Genomic DNA, 14,064 nt, shown 5'->3' with positions numbered 1-14,064 from the left:
TTCATCATTAATTCTCGAAGTGCCTTATGGTTAATAGTCGTCTAATGATTGAATAACTCAGTTATGCATTCGTTGATGCCAAAGTCTGTTTGTTGGTGCTGTAGTTAAACAGGACGAAATGGAAGCTGCAGTGGAGATCGATCGACCCTGAATGCGGGGTTCAACGGGTGTGCCTTGCATTAGTGGCAGGAGCAAGCTACACCCCCCCACTTCTCTGAACTCCTGAACGTAGTTTCCATTGACAAGTAATAATTCTACCCATGTGCACCTATTTAACTGCTATCAATTACTCACGGTCTATGGAGGGAAGCTTGATCTATAAGATATCCAAGAACATGCGGTCCATCCACCGAAGAAATGCAACCTAGTCGTCTCCTTATGGCTTGGCGAATTCCGATTGGAGTTGGTAGGCATAGACAAGTTCGAATCCGTCTCCCTATCGCTTGAGAGACCTCTCCTTCACCCAGAAACTAAAGATAAAGGCCAAGAAAAAGTGCATAGAAGATGAAGCAAGAGTCCAAATGGTAGCAATCTGGTAACTCCATCTCACTTGCTCGGCGATATTGGGCGGCAATTCCTTGATGTACTCCAGACTCTGACGAACCCTTTCTTCAATCTCACGAGCTTCGCTCTGATCGGGAAGTCTCGCAATCAACTCTGTCCGAAGAACTTGCTGAAGAACGGCAGATCCAACGCTGACACCTATGCTAGAGCCGAGAGCTTTGAAGAGGTAGGAAGTTGCCACGACAACAGCTGTATCTTCGACTGTGGCATTGGCAAGGAGACCAATGAGGGTCGTGATGAAGGCTAACTTGGTTAGTTCACTTGAGAAAGAATGAATGGACTTTCTTTGCATACCACTACCGGTCCCCAAAGCCATGACGACGAGGGTAATTGACGTCCATAGAGTTGATCGGTGCCAGACGGACCAACATATGGGGGCGATCGAAGCAAACGCAAAGGCATAGCTAGACAAGTTTAGGAGGAAGAACTTTTCGGTTCGCTTGATGACCCAACCGCTCACAATCGAGGATGCGACAGCGGACATCATCACTGGAACAAGTAGTGAACCGCTCTGAGTAGCATCTAGCCCCTGGACGGCCTGGAAGAAAAGAGGTATGTAGAATATTACTGAGGTCTGCCCAGCAATGGCAAAGAAGTTCACCAGATACGAAGCGAAAAGGGCGCGATCAAAAATGATATGCCCAGGGGCAAGCGGGTACGAAGCAACCTTTAGTTCGACCAATACGAACAGCCCTAAGAGCACGGGAGTCAAGGACAAGGCAATGAGGGTGATGAAGTGTGACCAGCCTCGATTTGACCCAGAATCCAGGCCAACAAGAAGTGATACCACGGCTACCACGAGGGTTAAAGCACCGAGAAAGTCAACTTTTCGAATCTTGGAGAGCCAGTGATCGTGCTCTACCGGTGGGAGGTCTAAGACGAAGTAAACGGCAACGAATGCAACAAAACACAATGGCACTTGACCCAGAAACGACCTGCATACCTGTCAGTTCACGTCGAATGCCTGATAATGATACGCTTGGAACTCACCATCGCCAACCGATCGAGTCAGCCATGACTCCTCCAAGGGGTGCCCCTGTGGCAGTACCGGCGAAAAAAAGAAGACTGATCTTTCCTTGCCACATTCCACGCTCCTTCAATGGCACCAGGTCACTGAGTAAAATAGTCACCACGGAGTTCATGCCTCCTCCTCCAATGCCAGATAGAGCTCGCGCAGTGCAGAGCTGGGTCATTGACTGAGCCAGGCCGCAGCCAAGACAGCCAATGGCAAAGACGGTGTAGGCAAAGAGAAGACACGATTTGCGGCCAAAGATATCACTGAGTTTGCCATAAAGAGGCTGTCCGCTCGTGAGTGTCAGGAAGTAGCTGGCAGGACGTCAGTCGATGTTCAAACTGGTACTTTATACTGATAGTCTCACGCTGTGGCAATCCAACTAGTATTATTGAGAGCATGGAGTTCGTTACCGATCTTTGCGTATGTTGCAACGGTTATAAGCTGATCCGCAGCAGCCAGATAAACCTGGTGAACCATGTAAGTATATCTTGGCTGTTTACAAAAGCCCAGAATTCTTACACCAATGCCAACAGCTGCCAGAAGTAGATTCATCTTTCTGTCTGAGTACACTCGTGTTGAAACATCGTCTCCCACACGCTGACCATTTTCAGTATCTCTGATACTTATTCTATCATTCCCATCATCTCTGAGAAGTGGTGAGATTTCAGATGGATTTTCTGAATTCAATATGTTTGACATTTTTACAAAGTCAGCTTGTGGTGGGAATGCCGGTCACAAAACGAGGAGTTCTGTCAGAGCAGTGCTATCATGGGCTGAACATATGTTAAAGAGAAAATATATAAGGATTAATCTAGAATAGACTTAAGTAAGATCACTGTCTATGATATAATTATCCATGTCACAATACTCAGACTATTTTCTTACCTTCTGTTTCTGACAGTAAGAGTGAGATCTGAGCAGCCATCAGATGAATTTAACGGAGGACATCATGCCACAAGAGACTAGCTTGGCACCGATAAGAGTGAGTGTATCTAGTCGGGGAACAGAGGGGAAACAATGAGATTTGCAAGCTGTTCAGTTGACTAAGGTCCAATGCTGGGTCTGACAGGCATACCGACCTAAGACTGGCCTCAAGATGAGGTTACCATATGCTCTGTGAAACAAAAGAAGACAAGGGTACTAGCCTGATTGTGCGACTTGTGCACTACTTCTGTAAGACAGAATCTGTTGAACTTGATTTGCGTGATGGGCTGCAAATACTATTCGTGTTTGTATCAAGAGGTGTACTACTGCAGGACGAATTACAGTGATCCAATGATTGGCATTTCCTGCCGTAACAATGATCAACTGAACCACGCATGAGAAACGTATGTCTGCCTTTCCGACGTAGAACATAATCTCAGGCTAAAGTTTGTTGTTTTGTACAAGAGCCCGCTACGCAGTAAGAACTTAGATACAGTAAGACAACGCATTGACTACCTATTGCCCAATTTGCATGTTAGTTAACAATGCAACTTATGTTCTGCTCGCATCATCGCCTTGATAACACGAGGATGTTAATACGCAAACCTGACTAAAATGGAAACAAATACGAGAGTTCCAAAGCAATAAGTTGTACCTGAAAGATGATTGTTATGGCATTGATGTGAAACATGGAAAGGGTTGGTCAGTTTGAACTGCTAACAAGACTCAGATCGGAGACTAATCCGGGTCAAAAGTTGAATGTTTTCCGCTGACCAATACCAAAGGCGTCACAGAGGAGAGACAATGGCGCGTCATAATTGTATCCTTGTTAAATGCTTACTGTATATGTTGTCTTTTGGGCACTCTGGCAGTCTGGGTAATGATTGCATTCGGATATTACAGGATTCTATAGAGGGTGGAGCAATGCTATCACTGCAGCCTGTATGTAATTAGCTGTGGGGATGCTTGGATGCACGCTGGGGGGATCGATCGCCCCGAGCGTGCATAAGACGTGACGTGTTGAGTTGGCGGGCGATCAAGAGCAAGGGTCGATATATCAAGTCCGCGGATACATGTGCAAATTTATCACTTCGGCATGCTCGGCTTGGTGACGACAAGACGTGGCGCAGTAGTGTGAGTCTCTGAAGAAGATGTCCTTGTGCAGTGAAGAATGGGATATGAATAATTAGAGTCATATGTCATGAGGGGAGGGAGAAAGGTTGAAGACCCTTCTGTTTGGTTCAGGTTGACATAGTCTACAGTTGCATTTAGCTATTACCTTGGTAGGCTGTGCAACTCGAGTACACTGTAAGACGAGATGAAAAAAGGTGGGTCTACATGCATACTTATTACGAGTCGGCCACCCACGAGGAAGAACTGCAGTTATCCGATGCTTTTGAGTTTATTGGTATCACGATTTGAGTTGTGGTACAAAGCACGAGTATAACCCGTATTTTCAGGTACAAGGACCAGGTACCTTAGTAGGTACTTGAGTAGTTAATAATCATGTGGCCTCTTTTTGGCATTGAATTTTCAATGAATCATTATCAACTGTAAATTGAATACCTTTTTGCTCTTTTTCAGCTGGACAAGTAAGTAATCAATTCTTAATCGATGCAGGGGTGGTGGGAAGTGACGTGGAATCAGCTACAATGAATCAAGTTCCCCCGCTCAAAACTGGATGGAGATCCAATCTAATGGTCGTTTCACCCTACGCACCCTAGTCCTAGTCCTGGTTCTACCTAGTCCTCGCCCCGTTAACAAAGTCCCCTGCTTGCGGATTGCTATGAACCAGAACTTGACGAGCCACAATCAGAAATGCTACTCGCCTCCTTCCAAACGGTTCACTTTGAAGCGGCCAAAGAGCCTGCACAAGCCACGACCAAGCCTCCATTTGCCGTTCCCGCAGTATGAGCCAAGTATGTACTGCTTGCTTTTGCTTTGCATGATCCTAAGAGAACGCCCGAATCCCAACGGCCTGGTCCAAACTTTAGACTGCCCGGTTATGGCAGTTTCTCGATGAAACCCTACCTTTTAGTATGTAGTTGGACTAAAAAGCCAAGTAAAGTAAACTGCCCGGGCAAGGCAAGAAACATTCAATGGGAGGTGGAAGAATACCAAGACGCGAGACCCGGCCCAAACCTGCCTAACACCAGGAGATGGATCGACTCGAGGCCTCCTTCCCTTGGTTAATTCTGTTTCGCCTTCCATCTCACATCACCTTTTTGTTCCTTCCTTGTTTACTTTATTCCTCATTGAAGAACTTTTCCTTCTATTTTCTTCATCTACCTACTCTTTCTCTCATTCTCTTTCACGTCTTTCACATTTCTCTCGCTCCCTCACACACATTGAATACATCCCACTTAGATGGAAGTTCGTCCCACGATTCAATATCAATCTAAACTCACTGCTCCTGCTCCATCTATTCATTCTCTGCTGGTTTCACCTGTTTCTCGTCTCTCCCTTCCCCACTTGATTTCTACTTGGATGCTCCCTCGAGGGGCGCATTTCCCGTGATCCCCTTCGATCCATATTATCTAAAGGATTCCAGGGCCCGGCATTTCATGCGTTTTAGTTACCCAGCCTTTTGCATTACTTTGCTGTCGCGTCCCCCGGTTGCACTTGTTTTAACTTGCTTCAAGTTAACGGCATTATCCCTCCCCGTCGTCCCAGGTTGACACGACAGATTTCGTCTCATCATGGCTACCATGTTGAACACAAACTCTCTGCAACCGCCTAAAACGGGCACCTCTCGCTGGTCTAAAGCTCTTCCGGATGTCCCAGGCCCCAACGACCCAAGCTTTTATGACGATTATTACGAGGAAGCTTCCCCTCGTCTGCCACCAGCAAAAGAACTCCCTCCACCACCGCCGCGCTCGACTAGCATAGGCAGTGCAAACACAAAATCATTGCCACCATCACTGCCGCCGTTGCATCTGCTTTCAGTCAATCTCCCTCCATCTGGTCCGCCCAAAATGGCAATCCCACGTCGACCCATAGGCAAGCTATCAGCGAGTCCACCAACACTACCTCAAAAGGAGTCCCAACTGCCATCTCCATCGCAAACACCTCCCTCACCTTCGGACTCACTGTCGAGTATTTTATCAGCTTACTCACGCTCCTCGGGCGAATCACTCGTCAGATCGCCAGACGAAACTAACATCAGTACTCTCCAAAGTGACGCAAACACATCCCCGAGCCACCAAGTTCCACCTGCCAACACCAAGACTGGCACGTTGGAAAGCGCCCCCACCCGGCAACACCAGTTTCAGCAACAGCAACATCAACAATATGATGCACCCAAGTTGCCCGTCAAAGGATTTCGACCACTACCGCTTCCTTCTAAAGACACAAAGTATCATCTCCCCGCAAGCCCTGCTCCCATTCGGAAACCAATTCCAGAGAAAAAGTCACCTGAACTGAACTCGCCGTCGTCTCAGTCTCAGCCTCAGCAGCAGCAGCCTCAACTTTGGCGTCGTCGATCTTCAAAGGCCGACCGGGGCATTGAGCTTCCCGACCTTACGCTTGTGTCTAGTCACGGATCAACCGCTGCGACACAACCTACTGTTGCACAGCCACCACCCGTTCAACAACAGCCTCCCTCAGTCTCCACAGCCCCGACCTGGCAGCCTGGGAGCACCAACCCAGTAGCTCCTGCTGGCCAGGACGTTCGACAGACGCCAGTTGCTGAGCAGGTGCTTGAGAGCCAGACCATGGGTAGCAGCAGCTCCAAACTCAATCGTCTCAAGGACAGGCTCCAGTTTCACCGAAGAGGGAAGTCGTCGACAGACACTACCAAGTCTCCAACTCAGCGACCTGGGGCACACCGCCCTCCTACTCCTGAATATCAGAAGGAAGATATCAAGACACCCATTGTGGATTCGATTGTTTCACCTCTATCACCTGCTTCATCCCCAGAGCCTGTTGCGCAGGTGTCGCCAGAGCTTCCTGATGATATCCCCCAAATATCTCCCCAGCACCAAAACCAGGAGCCTTTGAGAAATACAGGCAGCATTACACGAAAAGCTATCCCAGGTCCCAAGCTTTCAAGTCCCGAGCTAGATAAACCCTTATCTGAATCATTGAATTTGAAGAATGAATCTCCGCCGGTAGGATCACTGCATTCTTCGCTCACGGACTCGAAGGGCAGTGGAGGATCATCCAGTAGTGATACTGCGGTCTACCAGGTTCAACCTCTGGCAGAAGTGCCTTCTAGGTTCCCGCCACGAGATTCATCCGCTCGATCGAATGCTCTGTCCCGACAATTATCAGCTGAACACGACCCACGGCTGGTTTCATCGGATTCTCAAGGGCCTCTTTACAGAGGTAGAGATGGTACTCTGTACCCGGAAATGAAGGTCATGCAAGAGTACGACCCTCAAGTCGCATACTTCCCCAAACAGTCCGAACCCCTCATTGCAGAGGGCACCATTTTCAAAGCACCACCTCTCAAAAAGTCACACTTCTCTTGTTATCATGGACACAAGACGATGAACCGCCGGACCAACAGATATTACCCATTAACATGTCAGACTTGCGACAAGTCAGATGTTGAAGATCGATGGACTTGCACTTTCTGTCATTTACGAATATGCGAACCCTGCGTGAAAAAGCTTAACAACAACAGCAATGACCTCCGCTGTATGGTTAACAGCCTGCAGCTTACGGCATAATTCTACGTACACCAACACTACCACCGTCAATTTGTTTTTATAAGACTCATTAATCATCTACGATTTTTTACAGCCATGATATTCGCACTTGTCGTTATTGTGCCTTTTCTTTTGTTGCGTATAGAGGATTATCGCTGGACTACTTTGTTTGATACATTGTATGTATTGCGAAGGTTATGGAAGGAATCGCTGGGGAGAATATATACGTTGCACGATATTATTTGTCGCGGCTCGGATGATACCACGCTTGCTATCAGCAACACCCCTGCCAGAACGGATGGGAAAAGAAGAAAATGAAGGGGACATATTATCCAAATGTTGCTAGTCTGATCTCACGATATCAAAGACAGAGATGGGCTCATGTTTACTACTATGATACCGCAATCTGAAGGATACGGACAAGATGATGATGCCCTAGATGGGATCGCCTTAGGTACTCATGAATACTGAGAAGAACTCTTGAGCCAAAAGAAAAGAAAAAAACACCAACCTGCAATAAGTGAAACTATCGATGTTTAGACTAGGACGTGATCCAGTGCAACTCTGGAAGGGATCAAGGGGAGCTTCCATGAGTGAGTTACGCCAGATGTCATGAGACTTGATTTTTGTAGACCTCTTACACAATGTTGAACTCAATTGATCTGTCGTGGTTCTAGTCAAACAATTGCGCTCCTCAGGTGGTTCCATGACTTAGGTACCTAGGCTAAACATTCGTCTCAGGGCTCCCTTTGCGAGTTTGCGTCTCAGCTCAGCTAGTCAGGTTCCGAGTCCGCGTTATAGGACCGAGGATCCGCCACTGCAGGCCCAGCTCCACTCGTACCTTACTTACCGTACTTAGCTGGCCGTGCCCCGGCTAACGGAACCCGCCGTAGCTTACCGGTACCTACCCGTAGCCCAAGCGACCCTTACCTCCTTCATCACAATAAACATTCACTAAAACATCCCATTCCCATTCCATCTCGAGACAGATTGCGAAGGGGGGTCAAAATGTCCACATTGCAACGCTCGAAATCCATCCGGAAACCTGCCCCTTCTTCTTCCACCACTGCAAAGACAACAAGAACCACCGCTGCTGCTACAAATTCCCCAGATGCAGATCACACACCGAGTCGCCTCCCCATCAAGCCTTTGACCAGAAGCGCAACGACTTCAAGCACTACAACAAGGACATTGAGGAATGGTGCATCCGGTCTTTCAAGGGCAACTTCTGTCAAACAGCCTACTAAACCAGCAACATCGGAACCTGCGAAGAGAGAAACTAGGTATCCTCCTTCAACGACAACTACGAGAACTCGACCAGCGGTGAGGCCGACCTCGGCAGATGGACCAACTCAAGCTACCAGGAAAGCTCCAGCCCCTTCACACACGCGTGCTAAGAGCACCGCGACCGGATTGAAGAATGCACCTGCATTGAGACCGGCTTCATCGACCTCGTCGGCTAGTAGTACCACAACTACGAGCACTACTACCACCACTGCTACTAAGTCGACTCGCACCCTACGCTCTTCGACAACGCCCAAGGTAGAAAAGTCCTCGGGCGCTGCGCCTCGCCTTCGACCAGCCTTCTCGACCCTCCAACAGCACTATTCGCCTGCCAAGTCTTCCGCGCCGAAACCCCTGACCTCAACGTTCCTCGCACCACCATCCCCGTCAAAGCTTCCTGCCAATGTCGCCGCATCTGCCGAGACAAGCAGGCTACAAACCGAACTCTTACAACTGCATCTCCTGCATCGGGATGCACCCGCTGTCGATGCTGCATGGAGAGCTAGTGCTGAGCGCAAGCTAGGAGAACAATTCTCGAACCTTGCTGCTGAGAGCAAACAAGTTGACGATCATGAGAAGGCGGAGGTCGAGAAGGAGAATGTCCTAGCGCTTCGCAAATGGGCTGTTGGTGGTGGTCTGGAAGAGCGCATCCAAGTACTGGACTCGGTCATGAGTGGCCTCTGGGCGCTGGAGGAACCCGGTGGTCGCTATGCCAGGGCTGTAAGACGCTTTGAGCGATGGGTTGAAGGGATGTGTGAGATCGAAGAGGCACGGCGCGAGGGCGGTGCTTTGCTGCAAGAGAGCGACGTGCTTTTCATCGGCGAACTTGATTCTGCGTGGAAAGATGAATGCGCCGGTTTGGTCCGACGATTGGATACGCTGAAGCGACAGCTCAGTCAACTGGGGGATTTCTCAGCAGAGAATCAAGAGGAGGATGATACTAAGGAACGATCGAGTTTGCAACGCATGGTGGAAGGGTCACGAGAACTCGTCCATGGCATGTTGACGGAACTGAATGTCATGGAGGATATTGAGCGCGATGCCCTTGCGCGTGAAGATGACTGGATCGAGAGGATGAGCCGGGATGAGGACGTGGATGATACCCCAAGAGCTGGAGCAGTTTGGAGAGTTGTGTAGGACGGGCAACATGTTGAGCATGTTTCGCGCGCACTTCCTGAAATATCAGATTAACCAACGTGACATATATTATAGACATGAGCGGCATCACAGCAGGCGATTCACTTTCTTCATGTAACCAATAGATTTTGACTTTCTCGCCCTTCATTCTCGACTCAGGACAGAGCCGTCATATGAGTCCGTTATTGCACTACAATGAAGCCATGCCGAATAGAACGTGCTCCTCTATCTATCATTTGTTGTTCGCATAAATCGACGGGATATCAATTGAAAACAAACATCTCGCATTCAAACGTCAAATCTTTGGGCTCTGATTTCTAGCTTGCAAGAAATCTGCTGACGTTTATTTGTTTTTCTTTTCTGTTTTTGTGTTATGGTTTGTGTTGTCATGCCTTAGAAGCTCCCCAACCTTAAAACGAACGCCCTCTAAATGGTTTCCACGCAAAAATCAAGTGTTGTCGTGAAGAAATAGCAAAGTCATAAATAGTAGGAAACGAATGGAACCCAGATACCAAACAGCATGTTCGTCAATGCCCTGGTTTTGGAGGAATCAGGTATGGCCACTGATTTTTCAGTTTCGTAGGACCAAGGACGTAATGGAATGGATAGCTTCTCGTCCAGCTACCCCGCGATTTTCGTATGGTGCCAGACCCCACCTGATTGTGAGAGAATTTGACGTGGTTTTGCATGGTATATCAGGCTACGGCGCAAAAACTGGGTAGAGATGCTTGGTATTATAGCTAGCTTGGGAATGGTATCATAGGAAGGCCCTTCGAGGGAAGCTGACACCCTCGACAGCGGGCTCATCAACGAACCAGCTGCAGCGCTCGCCCGTGCCCTCGTTGACAAGGGTACAGGGCAGGCCACCTTCGGTATCGAAAATCTGCTTCATGATATCCTTCTTGCCGCCTCCAGTAGCGACAAACGCAACGCGGACAGCGTGGTTAACCACGGGAAGGGTAAGTGTAATGCGCTTGGGAGGAGGCTTGGGGGAATCCTCGATAGGAGCGACCCAGGCGTTGACCTCACGGAGCAGCTCGTGCCCAGGGAAGAGAGAGCAGGTATGTCCATCGGGTCCGCATCCGAGGAGGAGGAGGTCGAAGATGGGAAGACGAACAGAGTCGCGACTGGCGAAGCTAGAAACAAGGGTCTGCTCGTACTGGTCGGCAAGTTCCTGAGTGTCGTTCAGGTACTCGGTGTTGATGGGGTGGACGGTAGGCTTCTGACCCTCGGGGATCTTGTCCAAAAGCTCCTTCTTCAGAAGAGCATAGTTGGAGTCTTCGTGGTCGAGAGGCACGGCACGCTCGTCAGCGAAAAAGATTTCCCAGCGTGCGAAATCGACGACATCGTTGGGGCCGGAAGAGGGGGCCAAGAGGGCCTGGGCGAGCGTCTTGGGCAGCGAACCACCAGAGACAGCAACCTTGAAAGCACCGTGTCGGGCAATACCAGCAGCTTGGCTTTGAATAACGTACGATCGCAATGCCGGGGCAAGAGCATTCACGTCGCGGAAAGCGAAGAGGTTGGGTTGTGTTTTGCCCATCGTGACGTTGTGATATGAGCTTTTGAAGCTTGTGGTGAGTTGTGAGAGAGGTAAGAGAGAAAAAATGGCAAGACGAGAAAAAAGGCAGATGTCAGAAAGGCTGATGAGAGTTTTTTCCTTAGAGCTATGATTGATCCTTGAACCTGGTAGGAAAAGAGACAGGTACAAGCCAAGGGTATGGAATTGGCAATGGGAGTAGAGAGATTGTAAAGACGTGGTTTGGCCGTTCGTGGAATAATTTGATAAGTCGTGTAGAATGGAAGCTCTCAGAGGAGGCGGGGTTCCATGGAAACCCGCTCGACGGGTTTTCTGGTTTCTGGTAAGTAGTAATTGGGTACCTACCTACTTCGTCATAACAGTGGATTAAATTCGGTAATTGTCTTTCTAGGACGCTTTGAAGATGGGGAAGTACATCCATACTAACCGACGAGTAGGACCAGTACGGGGCGGGGACATGGGATGGGAAGGACAGACGGACGGAATGGAATGAACCACGATAGCTTCCTGAGGTAGGTACCTCGGAACGACAATGACAATGACATCTGGCAGGAAAGTACCTATCACAGAAGTGGCAAATGGGAATGATTGAATACGGCAATAGCCTAAAAACCTGTCTCAATTACACTGCCGTTGATTGTGCAGATAATGAGCTCTACTATGGTAAATGGTGACGTGCTAGATGGTACAGTAGTCTGTCTGCTATTTTGACTTTCTGACTCTGGTCTATCTGAGTTTTGTTTGGCTAATCTTCTCTGATCATGTTTCAAGATAATGCAATGCAAGCCAGGACCTGCCTGTGCCACTGCACATGTTTAACCGCGTGCTAATGACAAAAAGCTTATCGGGGTGCCGTTTATTCCAGGTCAGTTACCGGTTGACAGGTTGGAGGTTGTCCGTTGGTCTAAGTAAGCATACAGTACCGACCTACAGTAGATAGCACGTGGCAATTCTTCAAGCATCATTTGATTAAGAGGCTTTTGGTAAGGATAGACATTGGGACGCTGTCACCTTAGATCTTTACGCATACATACCTACTCAGGTAGGTAGGTTATCAGATCGGGCTACAATAGACTACCATTGAACATTATCTGCCCAACCCTGGTCGAAGAGGCACGGAGACCAATCCAGTGTAGTGTAACATTATCATCATCGTCGCATAGTGACACAGCACAGTGATCAAAGTCAAAACACCCGACACTACTACACTACTGTGAACCTGCGGCTCTTAGTACCTATGCACAACCGCTAATCATGTTGTATTTTAGGCAGCACGTTCAATGCCTCAGTGATGAATACAAAGGTGCAGTATATTTGTGCTAAATGGATCAAGTACTGTTTGCATTGTCCTTTTTGAGAGCAAAACCTCCAATACATGATAGTGGAGGTGAAGGTACTCTTCATCACGAGAACCGAAGAAAAACATGACAAGAACTATCAACCGACAAGCATGTGTCTGCCCGTCTTGTTTAGCTTGGCAAAAATCTTTACTCGGAGCTGCGGCTATGACGTAGTTGCAGTATCGAGCCCTGGAGAGGTACCGCCAATTTAGTAGGCGTTTAAGCGCGCCGCTAGCCTGTCAAGCTCATGCCAAGCAGTACAGAGCTAAAAAAAAAAAAAACCTAGACTTTCGCTGTAGACGTTGGAGAAGGATGGAAACTCATTAATTATCGTTGTAGCCCAATATGATCTAATGTTGTACTCGTATACATCAGCTGTGCCTCGAACCAGCAGTTCAATCCTTGGTCTGTTAGTCAATGGATGGATCCATGTCTTTGCTTTCTGCCCCTCCATTATCTAGGTAGTAGATACCCTGAAATCTTTGACCCCTCCCGTGTCCTTCATCGGACAGCCAAGGTACTGACTGACTGGACGAGTCTGGAAGTCTCCAACGTTTTTGATAGTTCTCGTTCGCCAGAGGATCCATACGTCTAGCATGTCTATCTTGTCACCTGATGAAAGTTGACGGCATTAGCCGTCACCTTTGACATTTTACTAGAGAGGGGTAAACGCACTTCAACATCTTGCAAGAGACGGTGAGCAAAGCCACAGAGTCTGCCAAGTCAGGACCCGAGCTGTGATGGTTTCCATCAACTGATATTAAGATCAAGACTGAAACTGGTTCTCCCCTGGAAGTGCAACAGGTTACCCAATGTTGAGTTCGATTGAGAAAGACAGAGATTGCCTTCTATCATCATCTCTGACTTTCTTAACGGATACCTTGATTGGTTGCTTCCCCTAGACCATCACTAAACAAAGGCCTAATACCTACCGGGCTGGTAGCACGATGCCGTGCCGAAATACTACTGTGATTTGGGCTACAGACTCCGTAATAGCTGCCTACTAAATGAGACGACAATAGTCATCAACATGGCAGAAAAGGGCACCTATAATCAGAATTCCTTGTCAATATGTCAACTCGTCCTCTCTCTGCCTTTGTGCGCAAAATTCGGCAGATGTATTTGGCACTTTAGATTTATGACTTGAATGAAGTTTTAGTTCCCACTTGTGGGACGTCGTATTTCTTTTTTCCCTTCCCTGTCTTTGCAAATCGTACTGTAAAAAGGATGGACCCTGACGATCAAATCATTAATTCAGGCTTCATTTGACCACACACACGCTTGGCTTTGGCATCCGGTACCCGGAACCTTTTCTCCGTCATCCTGTCACCACCAGCCAACGGCGGGCAGAGGCCAACACGATATTTATTTGGTGATTGACCTTGTTAAGCCTGTTTTTATTACTCTTCCTCTTATCCTGGGGCCAATTACATCCCCAAAAACCTTGTTTCTCTTCGGCAATAATATCAGGATTTCAGGGTCTTTACGGCAATCCCTGGCTGCCAGGGAATAAACCCCTTCGTTGCACAACAGGCCTAACACTAATATCAAGCCTCTGTCTTGTCTTGGAAGAACAGCCGTGTCCCCGAATTCTTGTTCTATTCGATTGTC

At 48.1% G+C, this 14,064-nt stretch overlaps 4 protein-coding genes across 4 annotated transcripts; 2 read left to right on the top strand and 2 right to left on the bottom strand.

Annotated features, from left to right (window-relative positions):
* Positions 1 to 436: 436 nt before the first annotated feature.
* FSST1_002034 (major facilitator superfamily-domain-containing protein) lies at positions 437 to 2,278 on the bottom strand (the record flags this gene model as incomplete). The annotated part of the gene is made up of 5 exons (XM_083227984.1): positions 437 to 807; positions 859 to 1,499; positions 1,555 to 1,890; positions 1,944 to 2,044; positions 2,099 to 2,278. 5 exons carry the CDS (start codon positions 2,276 to 2,278, stop codon positions 437 to 439), a joined length of 1,629 nt encoding a protein of 542 aa, XP_083092216.1.
* A 2,924-nt stretch (positions 2,279 to 5,202) lies between these two features.
* On the top strand, positions 5,203 to 7,176 carry FSST1_002033 (uncharacterized protein; the record flags this gene model as incomplete). The annotated part of the gene is made up of 1 exon (XM_083227983.1): positions 5,203 to 7,176. One exon carries the CDS (start codon positions 5,203 to 5,205, stop codon positions 7,174 to 7,176), a length of 1,974 nt encoding a protein of 657 aa, XP_083092215.1.
* Positions 7,177 to 8,163: 987 nt separating this feature from the next.
* FSST1_002032 (uncharacterized protein) lies at positions 8,164 to 9,576 on the top strand (the record flags this gene model as incomplete). The annotated part of the gene is made up of 1 exon (XM_083227982.1): positions 8,164 to 9,576. One exon carries the CDS (start codon positions 8,164 to 8,166, stop codon positions 9,574 to 9,576), a length of 1,413 nt encoding a protein of 470 aa, XP_083092214.1.
* A 757-nt stretch (positions 9,577 to 10,333) lies between these two features.
* Positions 10,334 to 11,116, bottom strand: FSST1_002031 (glucosamine-6-phosphate isomerases/6-phosphogluconolactonase-domain-containing protein; the record flags this gene model as incomplete). The annotated part of the gene is made up of 1 exon (XM_083227981.1): positions 10,334 to 11,116. One exon carries the CDS (start codon positions 11,114 to 11,116, stop codon positions 10,334 to 10,336), a length of 783 nt encoding a protein of 260 aa, XP_083092213.1.
* Positions 11,117 to 14,064: the final 2,948 nt, after the last annotated feature.

Source organism: Fusarium sambucinum, chromosome IV (genome assembly GCF_050947815.1).
Source record: "Fusarium sambucinum isolate potato_lamoka chromosome IV, whole genome shotgun sequence".
Taxonomy (NCBI): domain Eukaryota; kingdom Fungi; phylum Ascomycota; class Sordariomycetes; order Hypocreales; family Nectriaceae; genus Fusarium; species Fusarium sambucinum.
This window is presented reverse-complemented; position numbering and strand designations above follow the sequence as displayed.